Source organism: Silurus meridionalis, chromosome 22 (genome assembly GCF_014805685.1).
Source record: "Silurus meridionalis isolate SWU-2019-XX chromosome 22, ASM1480568v1, whole genome shotgun sequence".
NCBI lineage: Eukaryota > Metazoa > Chordata > Actinopteri > Siluriformes > Siluridae > Silurus > Silurus meridionalis.
In genome coordinates this window covers 5,683,821-5,711,259 of record NC_060905.1, presented here as the reverse complement: position 1 = coordinate 5,711,259, position 27,439 = coordinate 5,683,821, and the positions used below count along the sequence as shown (strand labels likewise).

General features: G+C 36.7%; 3 protein-coding genes across 4 annotated transcripts; 2 read left to right on the top strand and 1 right to left on the bottom strand.

The window, feature by feature from the left end:
- The first annotated feature begins 2,457 nt into the window (after nucleotides 1–2,457).
- LOC124376289 (vascular cell adhesion protein 1-like) lies at nucleotides 2,458–5,619 on the top strand. 2 transcript variants are annotated; one of them, XM_046835299.1, is made up of 5 exons: nucleotides 2,458–2,668; nucleotides 3,577–3,843; nucleotides 3,987–4,319; nucleotides 4,424–4,669; nucleotides 5,227–5,619. In XM_046835299.1, exons 1-5 carry the CDS (start codon nucleotides 2,620–2,622, stop codon nucleotides 5,349–5,351), a joined length of 1,020 nt encoding a protein of 339 aa, XP_046691255.1. In that variant the 5' UTR covers nucleotides 2,458–2,619; the 3' UTR covers nucleotides 5,352–5,619. The 2 variants fall into 2 exon arrangements, with proteins under 2 accessions (XP_046691255.1, XP_046691256.1); XM_046835300.1 differs by lacking the exon at nucleotides 5,227–5,619 and having other exon boundaries at nucleotides 2,462–2,668; nucleotides 4,424–4,893.
- Nucleotides 5,620–6,492: 873 nt separating this feature from the next.
- LOC124376288 (intercellular adhesion molecule 5-like) lies at nucleotides 6,493–11,954 on the bottom strand. Its single transcript, XM_046835298.1, has 5 exons — nucleotides 11,655–11,954; nucleotides 11,033–11,296; nucleotides 10,328–10,651; nucleotides 9,732–9,950; nucleotides 6,493–9,135 (listed from the first exon to the last, which is right to left on the bottom strand). Exons 1-5 carry the CDS (start codon nucleotides 11,710–11,712, stop codon nucleotides 8,960–8,962), a joined length of 1,041 nt encoding a protein of 346 aa, XP_046691254.1. The 5' UTR covers nucleotides 11,713–11,954; the 3' UTR covers nucleotides 6,493–8,959.
- A 6,269-nt stretch (nucleotides 11,955–18,223) lies between these two features.
- On the top strand, nucleotides 18,224–27,400 carry cdcp1b (CUB domain containing protein 1b). Its single transcript, XM_046834873.1, has 9 exons — nucleotides 18,224–18,438; nucleotides 20,844–21,056; nucleotides 21,402–21,749; nucleotides 22,232–22,597; nucleotides 22,749–22,946; nucleotides 23,822–24,205; nucleotides 24,284–24,637; nucleotides 24,725–24,812; nucleotides 26,239–27,400. The coding sequence occupies exons 1-9, from the start codon at nucleotides 18,387–18,389 to the stop codon at nucleotides 26,849–26,851; spliced, it is 2,616 nt and encodes an 871-aa protein (XP_046690829.1). The 5' UTR covers nucleotides 18,224–18,386; the 3' UTR covers nucleotides 26,852–27,400.
- Nucleotides 27,401–27,439: the final 39 nt, after the last annotated feature.

Here is a 27,439-nt window from a genome sequence, read left to right as displayed (position 1 = left end):
TTTCTGTTTCTGTTCAAATCGTCATCATGTGATAATGTCTGTAATTTTTTCCATTGTTTTGAAACAAACTTGTTCTCTGTTAGCTGCATAGCTTAACCACAGACCACAAACTCAGATATTTGAGTAAGAGTACAAACCCCTACATACACAAGAATGTACATTTGCACCTTACACAGTCAGATGTTTTCAAATTATATTCACCCGGCTTTTATATATATATATACAAAATCTGTTCTATATTGCACTGACTGCCTATAAAAACTTTCTACATTGCTTTGACGTTGTAAACACTTGATGAAAGAGAAAAGAATCGGTATTGCGATTCCTCTGTATGCACATTGACACACTGTGCTGACAAATAAGAACCTTGAACCTTAAATACGACACCACTAAAATAAAAAGTAACTCCTTTTACACTATTTTTTATTTTGGATTTGCTTTTAAATGTACATAAAATGTAAAGTACTGCTCTATAAGACTATAATTGACAAAATTATGCAGTTCGGTGTTGTAAGAAATGATGAGGACAGCATGAAGTATGAAGGAAAAATCTGTTACAGAGCAGCAGTGACAAAATACACTTCAGGTTCATTTCTTAAGAAGGATACAGGATAATTCCTGCTCAGATATTATTTTCTGTACTGCGTGTCATGTAAATGGGATTTAGTTTTAAATGATAATTAAGTGTATGATTTGAGAAATGGCCCACATAACCCAGTGATACTATTGTCTAGCCGGATGTCTGTAAATGGTAATCAAGGTCATGTACACCTTTGGTCAATTAATTTATTTTTATAGTGCGCAAAACAGCTTTACATAGAAAAAGCAGTTATGAAGTTGTATGAAAAAAGTGTATACGCTTAGTGCTTATAAGTATATTCCTCATAATTGTAAGTTTATCCCTAAAGTAATGGTCAGAGATGGTCCTTGATGTCCCACTGCCACTCCCATATTAAGAGAGATTAAAGGTTATTCACCTACTTTTCTGCACATATGACATTACAACTACCTCTATGATATTTAGGCCATTTTGGGAGGCATACAACCTTTATAAGGAAAGAGTTTTCTACAGTTACAGACACACAGTGAGAGAACCCTTACTCTACACACACAATCTCAAAAGAACCATGGGGTTACCATGCAACAGCTTCTCTTATAACTCTAAAGTCATAACTGTTTTCACTCTAAAGTGATGGTGAAGAACGGCACGTATTTCAAAAAATCAATGGAGTGAAAAGTCAGATGTCGCTCATTAGAATGTCAAAGTAAAAAAATTTCCAAACGTACACATGCTTAACATGTGTTTTCTTAAGTAGAAAAGCTTCGTTATTGCTGTACACATAGCTAATTAAAATACTCAGTGTAGGCTTTATTAACTTTCCTGATCTGGAATCATAATTGCAACTGAATATGTGCTGCTCTGCTCCTACAACAACTCCAACAGCTTTCCACTGCACTTCAGTTACTTCAGCTACTGAAGGTCAGCATTTATACACCAGTGTAAATTATTTTTAAAAAAGTGTGCATAAGTGTGAGATAATAAAAACTGTCCTTAGTGAATTAGCAACGATTACGCCATGATTATCCAATCCCTGAAATAAATATTAATATATATTTATACATGTAAAGGCTTTGTTGCTGCAGACTTGTATGTGAATGTATATCGTAGTGGAGAAGACGGGCAAAAACTCATACATTTATCAGACAAGTGCTTTCATGTCCTTATCTTTTGTTGTGAGTATATCATACTACACATCACAGCAAGGAATTTTGTAAAACAAACATTGTGCAAATGATAAAGCAGGGATGTCTGAGGAAGTTTGTCAAGTGAGGTCCATTTGTAGCTTAATCTAAGGAAAAAAACCTCTATGTGACATTATTCCTGCCAAAAACTGTTTGAGTCGGAGTGTTTGTGTAGAGTGTTGCCATAGCGAGCTGGCCGTGCTAGGGACATTTTAACCCAACCGGCCAATTCACATAATCTCGGTTAATAGAGAAGACATGACACAAAAAAATCTATCTTACCATATAAATGCACTACTCAAGTGACTCAAATGAAGGAAGCCATTTCCTGCTCTGTTCATGCATATAGTCAGGCCAGTGAGGTTCATGCAGCTGGGCTGCATTAAAGTACAAGCAACAAGTCAAAGGGGACTTCCCTCTACTGAAATACTGCTGGTGTGCTGCTCTGATGAGAAGTGAGCTGAAGTAGAGTACCATGTGCTTCCTTTCTAGCAACACACAATTACATTTAAGTAGATATTGCTCCCAACTGGAAAAAATGCAAGAAAAAATGTAAGCATAGTGAGAACATTTTCCTTAACTACTGCCCCTGATTTGAATTCAAGCTTTGCAAGCTTCCCTCGAACCCTCTGCAACGTCATTAATAGCCAAGAGGGGTGCTTACAATGATTGTTTTCAGTGTAAAGAAGGTTTGCTTTACTGGGGCCCCAGTCCCTTCAGGTCCCCCTTCAGTCGAACTATGGCATGGACAAGAGCAGCAATGCAAAGCAGAGCTTTTGTTAGAAGTCACAGCTCAGTTTTTGGGTTGCCAAGCAGGATCAAGTTGGAATTCCTTTCGCCTCTTCACCAGGACTGTGTAGATTTTAATCTAAAAACATGCTGCAGAATACACTGAAATGCCTTATTTTTTTCATCCTCCAAACAGGTAAGATAACACAGTTGGATGTACACTGAAGTAGAGATGATATGCACAACTCGATATTTAATTTATAAAAAGCTTGTGTTTAGCAAAGGCAAAAATTTGTTTGTTTTTTTAACATAAAATGAATGTTCTCTGAATTAAAAGTACAGTTTAATGATTTATTTACATTCAAGTAATCAAAGATAATACATAAACTAATGTTCAATCCAGGAAATAACAGGCTGAGGGAAGGTTTTCTCCCCAGTGCAATGTTTATTTTCAGTCAGAATACTGCTAATTTATATTTGAGGGCAACTTTGTTAGTGTTAACTCGTACACCAGTGCACTCGATGTAGAAATTGGAAGTTATTCCAAACATTGTATGAGTGTGTACTGAGATCCTGAAAGCATGTCACAGAAAAGCACTCAAAACACTGATGATTGGAATGTAAAAAACCTAGAACCAAAAAAAAAAGACCATGAAACCAGTGCGCTCTCTCTATGTTCGTTGATTGAAATTTTATTGCAGGAACCGAATATGACATAAAATTCTACAAATAGCTTGAAGCTATTTAACTGATAAAGTCAGTAGAGTATTTGGAAAACTGTATTATTTTTTAAATACAACCGAGAAAAAGAGAGACTTACGAGGAGTTTCTAATGTCAGGCTTTTGAATTTTATAAAATGAGCATAATATAATAGAATAAAATGAGCATAATATAATAGAATACAGCATATATATATATATATATATATATATATATATATATATATATATATATATATATATATATATATATACTCATAAGGCAAAGAGCTACAGCAGTTTTGTCTTTTTTGTAATTTAAAGAATAGTACATACTGTATCTTGATGTAGTTAAATCTTGCATGCAGTAGATGTTTATAAATATATATTTTCCACTGTCTTTAGCATCAGGTGATGATTGCTCTCTTGAGATTTCTCCCTCGAGAGCTGTGGTAAGGTTCGGAGAAGCAGTTTCGGTCAGCTGTATGGCATCTCGGCCTGTGCGTGTTTTAGGATGGGAATCAGCCATCGGGGCATCATACACTCAGCGTGACCTCGCAGTCCAGTGGCAGGTGGACAGTTTGATTGATTGGATCGAGGAGCCGATCTGCTACGGGGTTTTCTTCACTGCACCCAGACAGTGTGAAGAGAAGCTCAACCTTGTTCTATACAGTATGACAAAAGACCCTGAATGTATTACTGATTAGATAATATGACTTAATGTATAAAAATAGTAGAATAGAGGTAGAGAAAATATTAATATTATTAATATATTAGAGGTAGTGAATATATTTTTGGTGTTATTGATTTGCCAGAAACTCCAGACAGCATCTCCATCAGCTTGGTGAACCACACCGGAGCCATGGTGGAAGGCAGAGAGTACCAGCTATTGTGTGAGGTACAAAACATCGCGCCAGTCCAGTATCTCACCCTGCGCTGGTACCGAGGCCAGACTGAAGTATACAATAACACATTCTCTGAGCTGTCACCTGCTACCCCGGTACAAGTGTCTTCCACCCTGCTAATCACTCCAAGCAAGGCAGAAGATGGAGCTCCATACAGTTGTGAGGCAGCACTGGAACTGGGACTAGAAGGACCTCAACCTCCCCCTAGAGTGAAATCAGAGCCTCTCAGCCTTAATGTTCATTGTAAATACATCCAGACATTACCTACAAGCACTGTCTATAGATCAGTATTAATGTTTTTACAAGAACATTGGTAAAGATGATTTTTCCTGATTATTTTCCTTTAGACCCGCCTGAATCATTCGACCCACAGCAGGAAGTCGTCGAACTCGACGATGGCGACAAGATCATGCTTAATTGCTCAGCGGGAGGAAATCCGGCACCTATGTACAGCTGGAGCTCACTGCAACTGCAGGAGATTGATGATAATCAGCCGCTTATTACGACATCTTCCTCAGGCACCTACACCTGTACTGCATACAATTTACTGGGCAAATCGAGCAAGCAGTTCATCATCAAGCTCAAATCCAAAGGCAAGTTTTAATGATGCTCTGAACACATGAAAACATGGGAGGGTCCAGAACGGGAGTAGGCTGAACTCCCTGAAGCAGGACAATAATGACTGCAATTATGAATTTTTCAAGATACATTTATGATAAATCTGAAGTTGAATGAATTCACTGAATGAGGTTTAAAAATATTTTGTAATTATACTAAAATTACAGTAAAATAAATGTAAAAAAAAAGTGGAAAAGACTAAAAATAACTAGATGATAGATAATATGGATAAAGTAAATGCTACATATTAAGGCAGAGAGACAACAGTTAGGGTTCAAGCATACATACAGTACTCTTATATACAGTAGTATGTGGGAGCATATGGAAGTAAAGGGCATATGGAAGTGAAAAAAAAGACATGTATGGGTCTTTTCCTTTTTTCAGGTATTTAGTTTCACATTGTGTTTTTTAACTGGATGGATTTATGCAGTTATATAGATGGAAAACGTTTACAGTCAAAAAACAAACATTGCTACATACAGTGTGCTGTATTTCATGTTGCCTTTGCTGTACTCACACTTTGCCCTTTCAGGTGTGAAGACTTCACCGATATCCAAAACGTGTCAGAGCACTGCTATTTTTTATTTTTTTCAGACCAACAAATCGTCCAGTTTCTTCTGTCACATACATGAATATTGCATGCATGAATATTTCTAACATTGTGTGTAATGTCTGTGATACTTGATTAATGCATCAACTTGTTTAACATTTAAAATCGTATTTTTAAAATAAAAACAATCTCACACACACCTGTTTTTATCTGTTTTGTTTGGTAGAACTGGGTTCACTGTTTTTAGTGAAGCTGCTTCGGGTTTCCTAGGGTTGACTTAGATCAGGGTTTACCAACATGGTGACCAGGTAGCCTGCAAGGACCACATGAGTAGCCCGCGGGCCTTTTCTAAAAATAGCTGTTCCCTACTTTGTTAAATCATTGTTGATAATTATTATGAGAAATCATTACCATGATCAGTGTTTTCACATAGATGAATATCATTAATTATTAATAATAACATATAACTGGTAGCCCTTCACGTTAATCAGCACCCAAGAAGTAGTTTCAAAAAGGTTGGTTACCCCTGAATTAGATGCTTCTTGATTCAGGGCCATCCCCTAAACACTTTTACTAAAAACGATAATTTAAAGCACTTAAATCTACAGATAAAGTACAGATATTGTGTAAAAATCTTAATTAAAAGAGGAAGCATCCAGCAAAAAAATGTGCTCTTGTAGGTAGTTGCTTTAAAATGTATTCAAGGAGAAAAAAAAAAGATTTTAACTGATGAAATTACATCAATGTCCTGCTTTCATGTAAAAAGTAATTTTTATACCTTTAAACTTTGGATTGGCAAAAATTGTGCTATTGGAATAGATGCTAGTCGATCCTGGCATTAAACAAAAACAAGCTAGCTTAGTCAATTGACCCCAGTTAATGTTTGAATGTATTAAAAATGACGTCAACATGCATTTTAAGTTTAAGATTTATTATATTTAAGCTAGTTCATAGCTCCTGAAAAATGAAAAGAGACACATCATTTTACAAGTCTTTGTTACTTTGTCTTACTGAAATGTTTTTCTGGGGTAGGGCCAGGTCTATTGGGCATCCTCAACTTCCACACTGCAGAGTAATGGATTATCAGTGTTTAAACAAACACATGATTAGCTGTAGTACATTGTGTAGCATAAAAAATATTACAACTAGTAAACAATTGTTGATTAGACTGAGAAATGTAGAGGGGGTTTTATTATTTTTTCAGGTCAGGAATTATGGGTTATGAGATTAAGTGTGAAGGAGCACTTTGATTTTGAGATTCTTTGCGGTATTTTTATTGCAAATGCGCAAAAGGCAGCAGCAAACTTCAGTCCTATTGTTTGCACTTATATAGTGATATCATTCTATAGTAATAATAAGAGTAATACTATACTCCAATCCGATGCACATACTCATATTCTCCAGCTTTTACTGTAGACCGAAGCAAGTAGTTAGTACAATGCATTATTCATTACACACACAGACAATGAAATACAATGCATTACATGTTTTAACTGTAATACAGTAAATTACAATGTACAATGTAAAATCATTTTGCTACACAAATTTCATTTATAAAGCCGCATAATATAGGATACATAATTCACATCTGCTCATTTAAGTGATCATGCACAGGGCAAAAATTAAGATCAAAAACAGCACCAAAAAATTGCTCCAGACTTCTACCACATACTAGAACACAAACGATAAAATCTAGTCAAGTCAAATTGAATTCTATAGTGCTTTTCACAACAGACATTGTCTCAAAACAACTTTACAGAAATCAACAGTTAAGGTGAACGGTGTGTATTTATCCCTGATGAACAGTCATGGCGACTGTGGCAAGGAAAAACTCCCTTAGATGAGACAGTCTCATTATAATAAAAATGTGGTTCTTCGTCATTTAATGCAATTCCAGTGAAAAAATGCAGTCTGTGTAAAACTAACTTGAGTCTGTTTGCAATTGCACAAAATTAAATGACTTTTACAGCTTCGTTCTTGTGAAGTGAAGCGTTCTCAAACGAAAATGTTTGTGTTAAAAAAAACTTTGCAGATCAGCCATACTATTAAAACCACTAAAAGATGATGGGAAACCTTGTTAGGTCTTGTGGGCAGCGGTTAATATAAGTGGTCAAAAGTAAGACTACTGGTCAACCAGTGACAATCGCATGTTTGCCTGAGGGTCATTAATGTATGTGGGTTTACACCTGCTAGTACGCCTGCTGAAAACCCACAACAGAGCTACTGTAGCACAAATCCATAGCTGAAAGCGGGCTTTTTAAAATTATAGCCAGTATTATGATTAAATAACTGTGAGAAAAAAGAGCAAAAACACACACTGTATCACAGCTTGAGGCATTTTTATTTTGAACATAAATAAGCCGCACCTGTCTATAATGTCTACATTGAAACTAATGAACTTTACACGGGTTTTAACAAAAGACAGTGCCTGTAACACGACTTGTATCTAAACAGTAGCCTACCAAGAAAGTCATTGTTCACTGTCTTCCTCCTTCCGTTCACAACTATTTCTCTCGGGAGTTTATCTTTTGGTATCGTCGTGCGTTATCTTTTGGTATCGTCGTAGCTGATTTAATATAAAGAGTTTAATTGGTTCACTTGAACCCGTTCGGCAATTTCATTGGTCTAGTGTTATGGGGCTCAGTCTTTGGCTTAAAGCTTGGAAAACAGGGAAAAACCCAGGAAAAATCCATATATTAGCCGCTTCATTGTTTAAGCCGCAGGGTTCATAGCGTGGGAAAAAAGTAGCGTCTTATAGTCCGGAAAATACGGTATATAAAAATGCACAGTATATTTAAACTTTCAACATACAACATACTACACTATGCGGGCAAAAGTGTGTGGACACCTGACCATAACGTTCCAACACATCCCAAAGGTGCTCAATAGGGTTGTGATCGCATCCTTTGTAAGCCAAATCTTAATATGGTGCTCACATTATACACAAGAATGAGTTTGGAAAATAGAAAGCCATCACATCCAAAAACATACAAAAGGCCTTTAAATTTGTGAGAACAGTTCAGAGAAGAACCACACAAGTCCGGTGTCCTAATACTTTTGTCCATATAGAGTACACAAAAATAAAAATAATACATACACATATGTACATAAGGATCAAATGTATCAATGAAGATAATCAAATGTATATGTCTAACATTTAAAAATCCGCACCGTTACACTGATTGGACAAGCGATGTACCAAGAATGTTGATATTTAGAGACATTTAATTGTGTTTCACTCTGCTTGTCCGTGATCGCTACAAACACAATTCCAACTCTAGTAACAGGTCATGATAGTGAAATGTTTAAACAATTCGGTCACAATGAGTCAATCAGTCCAACAGCACATCCTCGTGTGGCTATGCTAAATTATGTACCAAAATAACAACGTGAACTAGAACTAGAAAAGGGAAATGCATATGAACCAAATATATCAGAGATAAATAAAACATAAATGAAATGAGTAAAAATGAAGGTTTAACCGAAATATTAATTCCAGTCATTAGGCAAAATGCAGGGTTTCAAACCTATGTTTGTCTAAACCTTCAGTAATCACAGTCACATTAAAAACAGACAAAAAACCTACAAAAGAAACATTTCTGAAACCATAACTCAGAAACCCTTTGCCACTCATTGCTGTATAAGATTTAGCATCAGTGTAGAGCAAACGGTCCTGGAGCACCAGAAAACAAAAGAGCATGCATTCTAATTGAGCTTATTTTTTAACTAACTCTACATCTTCCTCTTTCTGATCTGCTGGAGATGGGATGCTGTTGTTAGCCGCCCTTCCTTGCTTTCTTTTCCAGTGTGTGAATATGACTGCTGCAATCAGCACAAGAGCTACAAATATTCCGATCAACAGACAAACTAAAAAAACGGTGTTGGGATAAGCTGTAAGAAAAAAAGGTATTATGAACCAAAGCAGAATATTACTACATCTTTAACACCACATCAGCAGAATTCAAGGAATTCTATAATTTACTATTTATTTACATTTTTAGCTTAAAATGAATACATGACATAGTACGTTCACAAATATATAGCTAAATATAGCGTTTGTCTGATAGTAAATAACAGAGGTGTAACGGTACACGTATTTGTACGAGTCGGCCACTTCGAGTTTTTTGACGGTCTTTTTCATTTTTCAGCTTCAAGAATTTCTCTTAAAAGCAAATCCTGACAATTCTGCATATTAAGGGAGTGAATGAATGAAGGATGGAAGGTAAGCGGCCATTTGTTTAAGTACGCTGAAATAACTAGAACAGTTACGTAGAACACATCTTTAGAAAATTACTATAAAATGTAAAACACACATTTCTTCCCCTTAAATGTACTGAAGCTGAACCGAACCATGACTTAAAAAACTGAGGTACGTACCGAACCGTAAATTTTGTGTACTGTTACATTCATAGTAAATAAATTAAATTAAGGAAATAAATACAGGAAATCAACATCACATGAAAACAAAATAAATCTTTAATACTCACGTTTGACGATAAAAAGTTTCGTTGCGTTGCCACGTTGGTTTGATGCAGTGCATTTGTAGTTTCCTGGATAAGTAACGGATAATGTGGGGCCGTAAAATGTCTCATCCAAATGTGGCGCCTCCCAAGTGTACACAGGAGGGGGATTTGCTTTGACAGTACAATTTAAAGTGGTATTTCCTGCTTCTATGGTCTCTGTATCATTAGCAAACCGTGGCTTGTCTAAAGAAAGAAAAAAATATAAAAGGTGTCAGCTGATCAAAGTTAGTCAGCAGCACATGAATTGAAGGAATCTAAGCAGTGCTGAATGTGTAAACAGGTAAACAGGGATGTGGACAGGTCCTTGAGCACAGTGATACAACAGCCTTAAAAGAACGGTTAAAATAACAACACACATTGCCAACTTTTCTCAGAAACGGACCGACAAGTTTCAGTAACAGAAACATTATAACACATTAGTATTAACCAAGAAGACAGACAATATGGGAAGGAAGTAATGATACACAAAGTATGATAACTCATGCTAAATCAGAACTAAAGTACAATCTCCAAGTACCATGGATCTGCCCTGAAATTATTTTGGAAATATCCCAACTTACAGTGTACTGTAATCCTGCGAGGTTCCGATTTCTTTGTAGGAGGAGGCTGTGGTCCCTCTGGTCCCAGTTCCAGCTTTGCTTCACACCAATACTCAGCTCCATCATCATTTCTGCTGGCCTGGATTGATCTGTTCAAATGTTTCTCAACTGGACTCATAGTATTTTCATTAAAGGTGACATTTTCCAGAACAACCTGTTGTTTGTACCACATGACTTGAAGGTTTTTAACCGGAGCAACACTTTTAATATCACACTGAAGCGTACAGGTCTCCCCTTCGTTTAGTGGCTCTGAGCATTTCTTCACATCGATAGAATCTGGAAGCTCTGTGGAGTAGAAAACCGTCTTAGTACAACACAAATAAACAATGATAATGGCTAGTGATAAATGAATGAAAGCTAGTGTTTCTAACTGGCAGCTGTCCATTCAATCGAAGCCATTTCTGAGGCATCATTTGGATGAACAGTGTCTTTATATTGGTTGCATGCAGAAGACTAAACAGAGTGGACACACACAAGAGTGTGTGTCCGATGTACAATCTAAATGTGAGCATGTTTTATTTATTTCGTTGCCTTATAACATTTATGTTTCATGCCACAACAAAAGTAGTTCTAAGTTATGTCATTTAAAAAGGCAAAGAACCTTTGGACACTATAAATAAACTTGATCACTCAAAGACAAAGAGAATAAAAAGATATCAACTTAACTGTAAATAACAATGTTGAGTTCCTTTACCAATTGTTCAACATTTTCAGAGATCATGTAGCAAATTGGCTTTAAGTCCCAATGTGTAATGTTTGGCACTGCCCAGGTGACCTGCTGGACACCCTCAACAATATCCACACCTCCCTCTGAAGCTTCCCAGCCCATTCCTCCATGTTTCTGTTCGGTAGTGGAACAGGTAGCTGAAGCAGCATCTCCATACTTCACCACCAATTTAGAAGGCGTAATCACCATTGATTCAGCAGCAGCTAGAAACATATTCAGTAACAAATATAAGTTAGATTACAGGATAATTATCTGGATCCTGTTGTAGTCTTGAATAAATTCCTCAAACAATAACCAGAAGATTTAATAACAGTGAATCAAGGCAAATAAGGTAATCTCCATAATTATTGGCACCTCTGTTAAGGGTAAAAAAAAAAGCCTTTGTATTTATCAATCTCAAATTGAACATAGAGAATTTAACCTTTAATCGAAGTTAATTTACTATAAAAAAATAAATAAATACATAAATTCAAACATCAGGCCAGCTGTTTACAGTGTGAAGAATGAAAGTATAAGACAGAGTTCAGTAGGAGAATAAGGATCAAAGATCCTAAATCGTACCTTTGAGTATAAACCACGCGGAGAGACACACTAACCGATATAATCCGACATGTCCCATGGTCAAAAAATGTCTAAAATATAATCCGTGAAGGCGAGCACAAAACGAATCGAGAAATTGAATAATCCCGGGGAAAAACCGCTAAACGCACACAGCACACAAATACCAGGTCTGAGACGGTTATGCGCGTTCACACCATTTACAAATACTAGGTCTGAGACTAGCTTTCACACCAGCCACTCCCTCTTTGCGATATCCTTCCGCAAAATGAGTCACTTCAGGCGCGCTGCAAACGTCAAAACTGTATTAATTCCAGAGGAAGTCTGTCATGGTCATTTTCAAGTGGGAGGGGCTTGGGCTTGAGCTAGGGGTGGGCGATTTATCAGTATGAACGTGACCACGATATATATTTATACCGATATTTATATAGGCTATACCGTGAAAACTGTTACATATTCCTTAATTCTAATTTTACATACATATAGTTTTGTTAACTGTGGTACTCCTTACTTTTAACACTACTAATGCCGATACAGACTCGACTCAAATTAATAGAGCACAAGCTGCCTACTCAAACACTGGCTAAAATATTTATCTCAAATCTTGACAATCAACTTTCTGAAACCTTCTTCCTCCAAAGTTTGAATAGGTACCATGTCCTTTACTTTGTGATGTGTTATAGCACTCATCTATTCATCTGAATAGTGGAAAATAATTTTTATATGAATTTTAGCGTATATCTAACACCCCTTGCTTGATCCCCCAACCTTATGATCAATAACCCAGATTCCTAACCATTGGAACACAAGTGCCCCAGAAGCTGGGGTCAAAGCACAGGTACGCACACCTGGAGCAGATAGTGTTAAGGGCCCAACACTGGCAATTTGGCGGTGCTTGGGACTTGAACCCCCAACCTTATGATCAGTAACCTCTGAACCAGAATTACCCCAGAAGCTAGGGACAGAGCTTAGAGTATGGTATGATATGGTATGATATGGTATGGTATGGTATGGTATGGTATGGTATGGTATGGTATGGTATGGCACCCCTGGAGCTGATAGAGTAAAAGGCCCAGCAGTGGCAGCTTGGCAGTACTGGGGCTTGAACTGCAGACCTTATGAGCTTGGTTATTTTTTATACATACTGTAAATGGAAATTCATATGCAAGAATCGTTCATTGTCAATTTTATTTGAATATACTAGTTATATTATGTCTTAAAATGTACAGTACTCTTACTATATAACCCCACATAACTTTTCCCTCTCTTTCTTCTGTTCTTCTGTATTATTCATTTTATTTAGTTATTTGCTGATGATGAATTTTCATGTAAATTAGTGCAATAAAACACATTTAAAATATGGCTTGAAATATGCTACCATATAAATATTTATATAAATATTTTGGAGTTTCCTTAGGTTTTAATTTGACTTAACTTTTAACAGGAAGATTATTGTCAGTGTACTTATTGTCTTAAGACTTTATTGTGAGTGAACTTCTTTACAAAACAATACGATTATAACTACTGTGTATAACGATACAGATTATAATGATAATAATATAGAGTTCTTCAAACAACTACATAAAGAAGAAAAATAAAATACAAATATATAGTATTTAAATATAGTTGTAAGTTAAACAAGTGATATAGCAAGGCATTGGGGCAGATAATAGTTCAGACTGTGTTGTGCATTGGTTTTTGTTAAATATTTATTGAAAGTCGTCATTAGGAATTGGATGTGAATGATGTGCATGTGACATTTTTTCCAATAGTCTCAGGAAGGCATTGTTTAACCGGAGTCACATGCCTAACTGAGTTCATTGACAAGTCACAGCCCTTACTTACACCAGGCTGTGCTTTCTAAAGCTACTTTTACTTTGTCACAGTAAATCATTTCCTCATTTACACATGGGGGATCTCACCATTTTTGGCAATCTTACTTCCTATTGGTTTAAACGCAGTGACCTACAGGGTAGCCATGAAACCTGTGACCTTTATACACTTCATGTAGACTATTTATGAACTTCATTAAGTATGAGGTTTATAAATAGTCTACACCAGATTTATTCTTTACATACTCTGACTTACTACTAGCTATTCATCTACTTATTTATCCACATGTTTCCTTTTAACAGTATTAACAATAAAAATTCACTTGAAGTTATGTTTGGTGAATCAGCTGTAAAACAGAAAGACAGGGATTTATTTTCACTGGTACTTGTCTTCCACTTTGTGTACAGCTAAAGAATACATATACTATACCTACGTATACAAATACATATACTATACAAACTACAAATACATACAGTACAGACCAAAAGTTTGGACACATCTTCTCATTCAAAGATTTTTCTTTATTTTCATGACTATGAAAATTGTAGAGTCACACTGAAGGCATCAAAACTATGAATTAACACATGTGGAATTATATACATAACAAAAAAGTGTGAAACAACTGAAAATATGTAATATTGTAGGTTCTTCAAAGTAGCCACCTTTTGCTTAGATTACTGCTTTGCACACTCTTGGCATTCTCTTGATGCCTACTTTGAAGAACCTACAATATGACATATTTATAGTTCACTTTTTTGTTATGTATATAATTCCACATGTGTTAATTCATAGTTTTGATGCCTTCAGTGTGAATCTACAATTTTCATAGTCATAAAATTGAGCAGGTGTGTCCAAACTTTTGGTCTGTACTGTGTGTATATATATATATATATATATATATATATATATATATATATATATATATATATATATATATAACGTTTGGTCTGTACTGTGTATATATATATACACAGTACAGACCAAACGTTATATATATATATATATATATATATATATATATATATATATATATATATATATATATATATATATATATATACACAGTACAGACCAAAATTTTGGACACACCTGCTCATTCAAAGAGTTCTCTTAATTTTTATGACTATGAAAAGGTGTGTCCAAACTTTTGGTCTGTACTGTATGTCACTTCTTTGTCCTGTTTGTAAATAACATTATTATTATTATTATTATTATTATTATTATTATTATTATTATTATAAATAATATGGATTACAATGTTATTAACTAAATTTAACAACTTTAAGAATTGAGTTAGAATTAATAAATTGAGCTTCTTAAAAGTAAACCATTCAGAAAGCGTAACTGTGTAACTAATAGCACACGCAAACAAATTTGGTGAAATTGAAGCAAAAAAATATTGGGTTTATTTTACAAACAGAACTAGCATGCTAATAAATATTACATCATTAAATTATTTTGTACACATAACACAATCAATATTATTAATGTTTTTGAGTTAATTCATTTCAATTATTTAATTTACTTAATTAAATGTGTTGGTACTGTTATAATTAACAAACACACAAGTCTCTATAGTTCTTAAATGTATACATAATGGTAAACACGGCCCTGTAACAAAAATATTTGTGGTTTTAAAGCCATCAAATTAAAATGTATTTATTTATTTATTTATTTTTTTTATATAAAATATAGTGCTGTCCAGGCAGGTACGCAGGACATTTCGAAAGATTCATTGGAAATGCTGACATTGTGGAAGAGCTGTAATTTGCGAGTGTGCTGTTTTTTTCTAAAGAATCAGGAAACTGATCCAATATGTTTGCAAAATTTTCCATTATGTTCGCAGTACATGTAAAAGAATGTAAAAGGCGTACAGGAAAGTGTTGTAATAAAAAATATTGTGTTGCCTGGGTTTAAACAAGACTTCTAAGTATAACTTGATTTATAATGTTAATGTAATAGTTTCGGGGAAATAAAACGGAACTGCAAAAGATTCAGATGCTATTGAAAAGCAAAATAAATGATAAATTAACATTTATACATTAACTGTGTAACATCATGGAAGTGTGTGTGTGTGTGTGTGTGTGTGTGTGGGGGTGTAAAAGAGAGAGAGAGAGAGAGAGAGAGAGAGAGAGAGAGAGAGAGACTAACCCAAGCCTAAGCAACACTTTGATAAAGTACAGCAAGCATCACCTGGCCATAGAAATAAGTCAATACATACAGTCTAATTTAAACTGTCTTTCATCTCAATAAACTGCTCCACCTACTGGGGGTGCTGCACACTAGCAACACAAAATATGTGTGTATACAGTATATACCGACTAGGCATAACATGACATTATAACTGGTGAAGTGACTAACACTGATTATCTCTTCACTGTTAGTGGGTGGCAGCAAGTAAGGATTTGAGCGAGTTTGACGAGAGCCAAATTGTGATGGCTAGATGACTGGGTCAGAGCATCTTTAAAACTGCAGCTTTTGTGGGCTGTTCCTGGTCTGCAGTGGTCAATATCTATCAAAAGTGGTCCAAGAAAGGAAGTGGTGAGCTGGCGACAGGTTCATGGGTGGCCAAGGCTCACTAACGCATGTGGAGAGTGAAGGCTGGTCCATGTTGTCTGATCCCACAGACGAGCTCCTGTAGCTCAAATTGCTGAAAAAGCCCCATCTCATTCTGAGGACGCTATATGCATAATCAATATGGCTTTTTAAAAATGTTATTAAATAATCACTACTGCATTGTTGAACATATGCACATGTTTTTTATTAATTTTTTTTTTAAATCTTGATTTCTTTATTTTTTCAATTACTTGTCTGTTTTATAAGTCTATAACTAAACTAAACCCAAAACGTTAATATTTGTCATGCCACGAAAGCAACCTTTTGATCTCTTTGGACCAAGCTAACTTTGATGAATAAACAGTGAATATTTTAATTGTCAAAACACTGAACTTTGGAGTCACGGTTAAAGATTTAACAAATGATTGTGTCTAAATGCGGTTTAATCCAGGACTATTACTATAATGAAATCATTGTGTTGTGTTCCTCCTTCCCAGCCACCATTGACCCTCTCCAATTTGCATACAGGAAAAACAGATCGACAGAGGACGCCATCACTTTAGCGATACACGAGGCTCTCGCACACCTGGTCAAGAAAAATACTCAGAATGCTGTTCATCAAATACAGCTCTGTCTTTAACATTATCATCCCATGTAAACTCATTTCAAAACTGAAAGAATTAGGACTGACTCACTATGTAATGGATTTTGGACTTTAGGCCGTGGTCAGAATTGGGAATAACTACAGGTACTCCTCCACTCAGACTCTGAGCACTGGAGCACCAGGGTTGTGTCTTAAGTCCCCTCCTGTTCTCCCTGTTTAAACATGATTGTGTTGCCCAGCACAGTTCCAACATCATCTTTAAGTTTGTAGAAGACACCTCCATCTTGGGCCTTATAACTGATGGAGATGAGACGGCCTACAAAGATGAGATTAGAGCACTATCACAATGGTGCAGTGAAAGCAACCTCTGCCACAACATCAGCAAAACCAAAGAAATGATAGTGGACTTTAGAAGGGTACAGAAGGTCAATTCTACCCCTTTACACACCAACTGAACTATCCTAGAAAGAGTCAAGAACTAAAGAGAAAAGAAAAACTAAAAACTTTCGAGTTAACAACTCGAAATTTTCGAGAGAAAAACTAATATAATTAAAATTGTATTCAAACTGAAACAAGGAAATACTTATTTTTAGCTAGGAATCACAAGATCACCATACTGGATTTTTATTTTCTTCGTGTAAATTTGTGTTGTTTTCTTATTCTGAGTTTAAACTTGGAATTTTCGACTTACAACTTGAAAATCCTAAATTTTAAACTCGGAAATCCCCACCCCCTCCAGTTATTTTTTACACTTTGATATTGGCAGTGATACACCGTCGTATTATATGCATTTCCAAGTTTTAAACTGGATAATTTCGAGTTTTAAACTCGAAAGTTTTGAGTTTTTTCTCGGAAATTCCCTGCCCCTGCCCTTCCAGTTTTTTGTTTTATCCCATACTGGCCCTAACACGCCGTCGCACTGACATCTGAACACATGACAAATAAAACTTGAATCTTGAAAAGTGTGGTGTTGTTGTTGTTGTTCAAATGCTGAAGGGGGAGGCCATGTTGAATGACGTCACTTGCTGAAGTCGGGTGGTTTGGAGACTCCTGAACTGTACCGAGCTCTCAAGTAGGAATTCCAAGTAGAAGTTGAAAGGGTTTTCTTAGGTTTCTTTAGTGTGAAATTACGAGTCAGTCCAATATAGCAATAGATAAAATCATGTAAAACAGGAACAACGTGTTCATTGGTAGTTTTACATTCATTTGGTTGTCACTTGGTGTTTTTTTTTTTCTTGTACACCTACCATGGTTCTTTTTTCCTTTAGAGGAATGTGTTCACTCGGGCGTGTGGAGACAATGAAAGAATCCAAGTGTAAAAACTGAATACGTTGAATGCAGTGCAAATCAATCAACAAGCACCACACAGTAAAATATAATTATCACCTCATAATCATCCCCCAGTCTACATCAAAACATCCCATAGACTCTGAATACTTTACAACTGATATAGATTTGATTTATTTATGTTTTGACACGATTACTTGTGCGTGGTTTGCAATAGGGCGTTGGCTGTCACGTGTCACAGAGTCTCACGTTTGCGCTTCAACTCGTCCGTATATGTCAAGTTTGGGCAGGTACCTGAGCCACGCCCAGCCAGGTGAGGAACCCGGAAGTGCCCTGCTTACAACCTTAACGACAAGGGCTACTGAACACCGAATTACAATAACGTGCTTTCAAACCAATATGAGAGAGAAGAAGTCGTGATTACAAGTGGAATAGTGTTTCTTTGTGGAAACAAAATGAGTTGGCTGGTTTTTGGACTGCTCCTGGTTCTGACTGCAGGTGTTTCAGGTGAGCCAAACAAACACAAGCTATGACTAACTCCCAGTCCAACCTATGGCTCGTTTCAGTTTGAGCTTGGAGTTGAATTCTTATCTGTAAAAGCTTATAGGTATTAAAATTAAATTAGCTATAGAATGTATATATTTGGTTTCTTCTTCTTCTTCTTCTTTTTCTTCTTCTTCTTCTTCTTCATTATCACCTCCACCTCCTCTACAGGTTTGGGGTGCTTGCAACGTTTGTAGAAACCCCCCCCTTCAATATTAACTTTCTTCACCCATATATAATATAAATGTATACATCTGTAAAAATTCCACATTCAGATTTGTCAAAAATGCTGCAATAAATGTTCTCCTTAATAGTTTCTTGCAGCTTTTCCAGCACATTGCATGGGATCTTCAAGCTGATTCTCCTTCTGTTATACAGTTCTGATTATGGTGTTTGGAGAAAAGATGCTACCATCAAATGCAATCAAAATGATCTGCTAAGACATTTATGCATTGTTCTTTGAGCATGCATGTGGATCATTCAAAAATGTTCACTGTAGTAGTAGTAGTGGGGTTGTTATAGTGGTTCGAGTGATACACACATAGTAATGAGTCTCAGATTTATTTATATATATCTCTATATCTCTATCTATCTATCTATCTATCTATCTATCTATCTATCTATCTATCTATCTATCTATCTATCTATCTATTAATTATATAAACCAGCCAGGGAAATGGAACACTCATTAAATATGAACAGAGATATGTTCTCTAAATGCACAGCCACAAGGTGCAGAATAAGGTAGGCGTGCGTCTAAAATAAAAGTCCTTTCACTGAATACACAATGCTTAAAATAAAAGACAACAGTGCTTCTATACTTTTCCATAAAATACAGACTCATTGAAAAAGAGTGCAAACCTACAGGTGCTGTACAAGTCTGTGCACTATCTATCTGGCAGGTCTTGCTGATAAAAAAACAAAACAACAACAATATTGTAGGTACAAGGCAGATGTACTATCTAAATGCATAAACAAACAATGACATAAGTGTGTTATGTATACAACAAAGCTCCCTGCTCGAATGTTTTCTGATGATGTTTCGAGATTCACGTGTGTATGTGGTAATCCCGTGTCACAAAAGTTGTCAGACCGGAATGCCCGTAACGGCGATTGTGCATGAACAACACAAAGTTGTACTATTGAATGTCAAGTCTTCTTTACGGCTTGGCCCAATACAAACACAGTTATTGTAGTATAAATGGATCTAAGGTCTGGTTTGTTTGCCGTTTCATGTTTATTTTATGATTGGGAACTTATCTGAAGATTCATTTGGAGATATTCGGATTTAGGATTATTAAATAAACAACCAATTATGCATTTTCAGTTTTAACATAAAAAATATATTGTATTTAAATGTCTGGATCTGGTTTCAGTTAGTGATTTAAATGCTTATGTGGTGTTATACAGTGTGTAAATGTGTGAATATGTATTTATACACACAGCATATAGCATGAACTCCACAAGACTCTGAATGTGTGCTGTAGTAACTGGGACTAATGTGTTAAGAGGATGTGGTGACCTTATGGACCAGAATGTTTGCCCACAGATGCAAAGAAGGTGGCTTGGTCTGATGACATAATGGGGAGGGCATTAATTTTCTAGGAAAGACATGGCACCAAGACGAACTATGGGGAAAAAGGCAAGGCGGTTTGAAGCAATATGATGCTGTGGCAATGTTCTGCTGGGAAACTTTGGTTAGTTAACTCAGGTTAATGTTCCACAGTTGGGACAGACAGTAAAATTAGTGTTCTTTCAGGATCATGGTGCTACATAGAACAACATAAACAACATAATACACCTCATGGAAACTGTGTGTTTTTTAATATCTGTGGTCTTTTTCAGCTGGATAAAGCAACCTGGCACACTGCAATAATTGTTCAGGAATGGTTTGAATAAAATGACCAAGAGTTCAATGTGTTCACCTGGTCTTCAAATTCCCCCAGATCCCAATACGATTGAGTCCAATCCATAGAGGCCCGACCTTAAAGGATCATATCTAGATCTTAAAATAACACACCTTCAAAGATATTGTGGAGTCTATGCTTCACTGGGTTGAGGCAGTTTTGGTGGCACTAAAGGAACTATATATAGTGCTCTTAATCTGTATTAATCTTTTCACTTTGTTTGGAATTTCTTCCTGAATGTCTAGATGTGTGCCATCACAATTATGCAATATTTGCACAATCGATATCTCTCAAGCCTAGACTTGTGAGAAGTTCCAGCAATGGCTCAAGCTCATTTTTATATTACTCTGGTGTGTGTGTGTGTGTGTGTGTGTGTGTGTGTGGAGAATCATGTTAATGAAACGATCATCTAATCAGCAGTGTTGTTCACTCTATACATTTCATCCTTGTTTGTTCTTTCAGAGGCAAACGCAGTAACTGTAACCACTGGACCTTACACGAAGGTGACCATAAGCAGACCGACAGAGGGCCCTGACTGTTTCGTATGTGTAGGTGAAGGCTCCGCGCAGACTTGTAAATTACGAGCTGACATTAATCAACTTCAAACCCTTCATGTGTCCTTCAACTGCAGCAGACCTCAAGACATCTTCACTATCGAGATTAATAGGGACTTTGGTAAGTGGCAACAAGGGAGTTTACTAGTGGGACTAGTTGGATCTTTTCACAAAGTTTAAACTGTCTAAAAAGGCAGCCACTAAAGAGAGAGAAAAAGTTGTTTACCATAAAAAAGTTGTCTGCTGGTGAGCAGAACATTTTCAAATGTGTAGGCGTCTATTATTTACAGCTGCTTGTGTGATAAATGGCGGATTTCCATTTATCACACATGCACATTTATCACACATTTAAACTTTAGACCTTATGCCGGATGTCCCATTGTCAAAGGCCCCATTTCTCATATTTGTCATTATTTTTTCATTATCTTAATCATTTCATCAACACTTTCTGTTTTCTGCATCTTAGACTGTTCAATGAGCTGCAACTATGGTCCCATACAAGCCGACTGGTCCTTCTTCCAAGATTTCAAAAGAGTTTTTACATGGGACCTAAGATTCAAATCATCCACCAGGTCATTTCAGCTGGAGTTTCCAGGTCCAGGAATGAGACAGATCCAGTCATCAGAACAATGTCCGGACAATCACACATACTCAATCCTGATGTACTTACGGGCAGGACCCATGAACCTTGGCAAATTCTGTCAAAATGGCACAATCACTCGCATCCAGATTCTTTGGAAATGGCGCTTAACTCTGGAGGTTCCCAAAGAAACAACCCTGAGCCAATTCTCCTTCAAATACTCAGAGGTTGTCGGTAAGGAACAACAAAACACTCATTTAGTCCCTCAATTACTAACTAACTATATCCCAGGAACTTTGTGTATAATTAAAGAATGGATACAGTTTAATATTTTGTTTTGAATATTTACTGTGCAGTGCACCCACTTATGGTCATTGGTATTTTTGTACTGTGCTCAGATCAGCTTTATAGACAACATTCAGCTTTTCCATGACCATGGGATTCTTCCGACAGGGTTGTTTATGAAATGAGAAGCTGCACACTGTATCAGTTCTGGTTACAAGAATGATTTTTAGTTGAAACATATTTAAACACTTCAGTAATGATCCAATTGTCCTTATATGCTAATGTTCATTCACACATTTCTACATTTTTCTAATGACATTTACAAAGTAGTTCTCACCATATACAACAGATGAAGACTAAATGAATAAAACAAATCATATATGTTATCAATTTAATCATAACGCATCAACATGTCGATGTCTTTCCTGTAGGTTCAGTGTTTGCTGTAGATGCCGTCCTACCTCGTGGCATCTCAAACACAGACTTCTTCAGTGCCAGTGGCTTCCCTTTTGCGTATACAGTGATGTGGAACTTTGTTGTACCACCCAGGCATAACTTCACTGTTGATTTTGTGAAGTACAACAAGCCAGAGTGCCAAGGCAAACCAGTTAAAGTGATATACCAGCAGGCCAACATGGCTCCAGTGGAAAAAACACCAACTGATGAGCAGCCTGCTAATTATAATAGAAACTTCAGCTTGTCTCTGACAAATTGTGATGGCAAAACTGCTGGGGGTTCAAGTGATAGTGGGCTCTTACTCAACTTCAGGGTCTCTGTGTTTAGAGGTGGAATTCCAGGTTGGGAAATACATTTTTTTTCTCCTCAATTGCTTGTTAAAGTTGATTTGATTGGTCAAAATTCATGTCTATGTCTAAGTTATTTTATGAGTTATTCAATACAGTGAGCATGGTAAAGATTCCTTATTCGTGTCATTTTTGTCCTGTTCAGATTTGTGTGCAGTGGATCTTCAGAATGATAAAGGCCTGAGCCTTCAAATCGAGAAGAAGAATCAGGCTGAACTCTGTGAGATTGGTATGGATAAAGTAGTGAAGGAGAAGATCGTTGTGCCAGCCGGCTCCAAAGTCAGCCTGTCCTTTTTGGACTGCCTGAAGGACGATCTCATTCTCACAGCCACCAAGACCATTGGTAACCTTTAGTAACCTCTTATTTAGTTTCAGCAGTGAGTAAACATTTGTGTTTTGGCAGTCAGTAGTGGTGATAATCAAACTGGAAAATGCAGATTTTAAAGTTTTTAAAGTCTGTCACACACGGCGAGTTTATTTTTTTTATTAATTTATCTGAAATGGCTTAAATATTAATAAAGAGTTTTGACCCATTTGACCATGTTGGGTAAAAACTAATGCATAATTGGTATTGGCACTATGATAATAATAATAGCATTACATTAGTTGTATGATGTATGGGTTTCATGACAAGCTGCCAAAAAAATAGTAGTGTTTCATTTTAAGAAAGTACATGTATTTTATTTGACATACAGACATACAGACCGACTGAAGATAAAATTAGGACACGTTTTTATTCAATTTCCTTTAGATAAAATATTTTGATTACAATGGACATTGTCACAAAGCAACTTCACAGAAATAAATGAACTCCAAATATGAAGTGTAAATAAATAAGTTAGCTCCCAGAGAAACAGTATGAGGGGGAAAAAGCCTTGAGAGGAACCAGACTCAAAATCAGGGTGCTACCAGATAATCAGATTATAAATTCTTCCCGTCAACTGTATACTATAAATTCATAAAGTTAATTAAACAGGAGCTTATAAGCTTATGAATTTAAACATTAGAGTATTTTGTAAATCATTAGTTTTATTTCGTGTTGAAATAATCCACTGTTCAATGAGAATTTGGTGTAAAGCTGTTTGCAACAGTTGAAGTCCTCAAAGTCAGTCATTTAATGCCAAAATTGGGCCTAAGTGCAGTGACATGCAGGGTTTGTATTAAATATGGATTTGATCTTGCTTTGCACTGATCGTTTTCCCTTTCTCAATCTTTCAGAGTGCCAGAATTTGGCCTCTTGTCCTTCAGTTGCTGGGACTCTCCTTACTATACCGTTGGTTGACTCCTGCCTGCCGCCTTCACTTAGCCAGGTCACCTGGGTCTTGAACGTTCCCGAGCGGGGCAGTGTGGAGCTGAGTGCACCTCAGGGCAGCCTGTATCAGTCAGTGCCTGGAGATCAGGTGTGTGATCAGCTGCTGTCTGCACAGGTCTCTGCAGCCAATAACTTCAGCATTGGTGATTTCTGCTCTGCTAGTAAAGGCATCATTCAGAGGATTCAGATCTCCTCCAGCATCACAGTTACTACCAGTGCTGATGGGAATAAGGACCTGAGACAAGTAATGGCACCTCTTCTAAATGCATCCTTTAATTCAGAGATTGACGGTAGGTTTGAGCGCACTGATTACTTGGTATGATTTTCTTTCTATTAATCACAGTCTAACACCTCACTCTTTTCCTCAGAGACCTTGATCTACACTGTCTATCCACGTATCTCAACCTCTGCACTCATTATGACACCCAACTGGCCTGGGGAAATGAAGCCAGACTCCACCTTATCATATATTGTAAATGTTCCTGAGGATTACAGTGCTCAGCTGCTCTTCAGTAACGTCACTTTTCCAGAATGCCTAAAGAATCACGCTGAAGTCCATATTCAGGAGCTAGGCTCAGATCTGGAAGTAGGCTTCAGGGAGGATGAGAAGTTGGTTCTTGAGCACAACATTTTGAAAAGTTTTTACCTCAATATGTCCAACTGTGAACCTGAGAAAGGCATATTTGCCATTCTGAGCAAGATCTCCCTGCAGAAGAAGCCCGGTAAGTCTTTGTAGTTAAAATGTACTTGTCTTCTAGTGAATGAATAGTGGGTGGACACTTAATCAACACTGCTTATGTATCTTGTAGGCAAACTGCTGAGCATCATTTTGGGGGTGGTTGGAGCACTGTTGGCACTCTTGATCATCATTCTTGTTGTTGTTTGTGTGGCAGTAAGGTAATGCATAGCTTTTGTTCCATACAATAATATGATGGATTCTAATGGTGTGTATGTTTGTATGGTGTATATTCTCTGGTGTATAGATTTACAATATTGATATATGTAAGGCATTATTGGGTTTCATTTATCAAGTTGTATAAAAGTGTTTGTGTAGGCCAAATAGAACAAAATATTTTTGAAAAGTTTCCAGAAAAGTGTTGGAAATTGGGATGGGCATCTCCATAACTGAGGCTGATACAATTCGCCACTCGATGCATAGCCTACAATACGATACATTGAAGATCTATATGAAGCAGCTACCGATGCGATACAATTCACCCATTACGATGCATTGCAATCTGATTTACTTTCGATTCAACACGATGCGTTTCAATGCAATACGATTGAATAGAAAAAATATGATGCTATGCAGTTCAATATGATAGATAGTTCATTCACTTTTATTGCTTTGATTTAGACAGACAGCAAATCATACAATTACTTAAGGCCCTTTCAAAAACAGGCCTTTATAGTGCAAAAAAATAAAATAAAACCAGGCCCTAAATAAAACCAAGATACAGCTCTACCTCTGCCATGTTAATCTGTATTCTATGTGAATCTCAGTCCTCCGGCTCCGTTGTGTTGTGATACATATTCACGTAGCAGCGGTGGTGCTGAGAAACGCGCTCGAAAAACAGTTCAGCGAGGAGAAATTAATCTACCCATTAAATATTGGTCACAAGTTATTGGCCACTTTTTAAATAATAAAAGTACAGCGTGTATACTAATAATTATATATAAATAAATCTGTTTTACCGATGCAAATATGTTAAAAACAATGCATCACGATACAAATGCCAGATATGCCTTTTATCCGATACACTTTTAAAATCGATAACTTTGCATCACATCGTTAGCTTTTGCACCAAGGCGAATCGGTGAATCTTACCATCCCTAGTTGGAAACATTTATCTTCTTACACCTGCACATATGTTTATTTGCATTTGGTGACACAAAACCAACACAAGGTTGAATTTCAGACAACTGAAATAAATTAAATAAATAAATGAAATAAAGTACAGTACACAGCAAAAAACAATAACATTTTAAACAAAGCATCTTGGTGACCGATAGCCATTAATCTCGCTCACACCTGTGTGTCCACAGTGCTGATTTTCAGTTAAATGAACTGAAGCCTTCTTATCTGTAGATCTACACCCAGTGAGGAGCATGAGTAGGATGTTAATGTTTATCTGAATGTATGGGATTTTGCGAATACCAATTATTGTGTAAATGCCCCCTATGAACGATTTATAAATGAAGCCTTCAAAATTGTGTATATTAAGCTGTAGAGAGACTAAATCTGTTTTTCTCTGTACACGATTGGTTAGTGCACCTTAGTGCACCTTTAATATAAAACCCAAATACTGTTTTCTATTTCCAGGAAAAAGAAGCGGCAAATCAACAGGTCCTCTATCTACATTCCCAAAGGAAACGTTTCTCTACCTGGTGATGTCTTGTTCCCAAAAACACGAGCTGACAACGATTCCCACGTGTACACTTCTATCGATGATACCATGGTGTATGGCCACCTTCTGCAGCAGGACCTGAGCGGTCCTGGCCATTTCAACGGCCATCAAGTAGACGGCTATAAAGCATTTTCTGGCCCCGTGGACAAGACGATTAAGGATACTCTATATGACCCGACTGTGGAGCGAGGACCTGACAAAGATACGTACCATCCTTTCCTGGCTCCATCTGAAACTTTTATTCCATCCAGGCCTCGCACTCCACTGGGTCGTTTGGACTCCATGGATTATGAGGACCGCAGGATGGTGGATAACACACTGTATACATTCAAAACCCCAGGTGAACCAAATCAGATGAACCGCTCTGCTGCAGATCCGGTATTTTGCCAGAGCCTGATGATAATTCTTGGTCAGAGTCTGAGCTGGCTGATCCAGAATATGAGGCCACATATGAGGAGGATATGTAGGATTTATCTCATGGTGGAGAAAATGAACCCTGTCACACAAAGGTGGAATGTTCTGATCTAAGGTCAGGTGGTGCATTTAATTTCTCATGGGATGCTATGAAAGCGGGCTGTCCTGCTGCTCAGGGGCGCATGAAGGTCATAAAAGCAAGCCGCATTAGCATGTCTATACTGATCAACAGCACCATCACGATACACCCACACCATGTTCTCTATATACATGTGTTTTATGGATGTTTTACAGAGAAACGAAGCAGAACATGCTGCTTCTGTAAAACTCAGTGTTTTAGTTGTTTGTCTATATATTTTTATTCCCAAATCCCATCTACTGACTCAAAGTTGGATTCTTTACCTGGTTATTCATAGATTCTGTTCATGGTAAAGGGAATGAGAAACTTTGAAAGTTTCAGAAGTTATATTGACCTCAAATGAAACTTTGAATCTGGAATTTTTTTTTTTTTTAATGCAATAGCTTATTTGCCATGTGTGTTCTTAATCGTTGCCAGACTTCATCTGAAGAATATCGAATCATTTGGATTTGCAGATTTGTTAGAAATATTTTGTTTTTAGTTACTGTTCACATTTTTTTTAAATAAATTTTAAATTCTTGAAACCCTTGGGTCAAATTTCACTTTATCACAGTGTACGCTCT

Coding starts and splice junctions, on each gene's coding strand:
- LOC124376289 (XM_046835299.1), top strand. CDS start 2,620: ATGCTGCAGAATACACTGAAATGCCTTATTTTTTTCATCCTCCAAACA. Junction 2,669..3,576: donor TTTTTTCATCCTCCAAACAG/GTAAGATAACAC, acceptor CACTGTCTTTAG/CATCAGGTGATGATTGCTCT. Junction 4,670..5,226: donor CATCAAGCTCAAATCCAAAG/GCAAGTTTTAAT, acceptor TTGCCCTTTCAG/GTGTGAAGACTTCACCGATA.
- LOC124376288 (XM_046835298.1), bottom strand. CDS start 11,712: ATGGGACATGTCGGATTATATCGGTTAGTGTGTCTCTCCGCGTGGTTT. Junction 11,297..11,654: donor CGCGTGGTTTATACTCAAAG/GTACGATTTAGG, acceptor ATATGTTTCTAG/CTGCTGCTGAATCAATGGTG. Junction 10,652..11,032: donor ACTCAACATTGTTATTTACA/GTTAAGTTGATA, acceptor TCTACTCCACAG/AGCTTCCAGATTCTATCGAT.
- cdcp1b (XM_046834873.1), top strand. CDS start 18,387: ATGAGTTGGCTGGTTTTTGGACTGCTCCTGGTTCTGACTGCAGGTGTT. Junction 21,750..22,231: donor CAAATACTCAGAGGTTGTCG/GTAAGGAACAAC, acceptor TCTTTCCTGTAG/GTTCAGTGTTTGCTGTAGAT. Junction 24,638..24,724: donor CTCCCTGCAGAAGAAGCCCG/GTAAGTCTTTGT, acceptor TGTATCTTGTAG/GCAAACTGCTGAGCATCATT.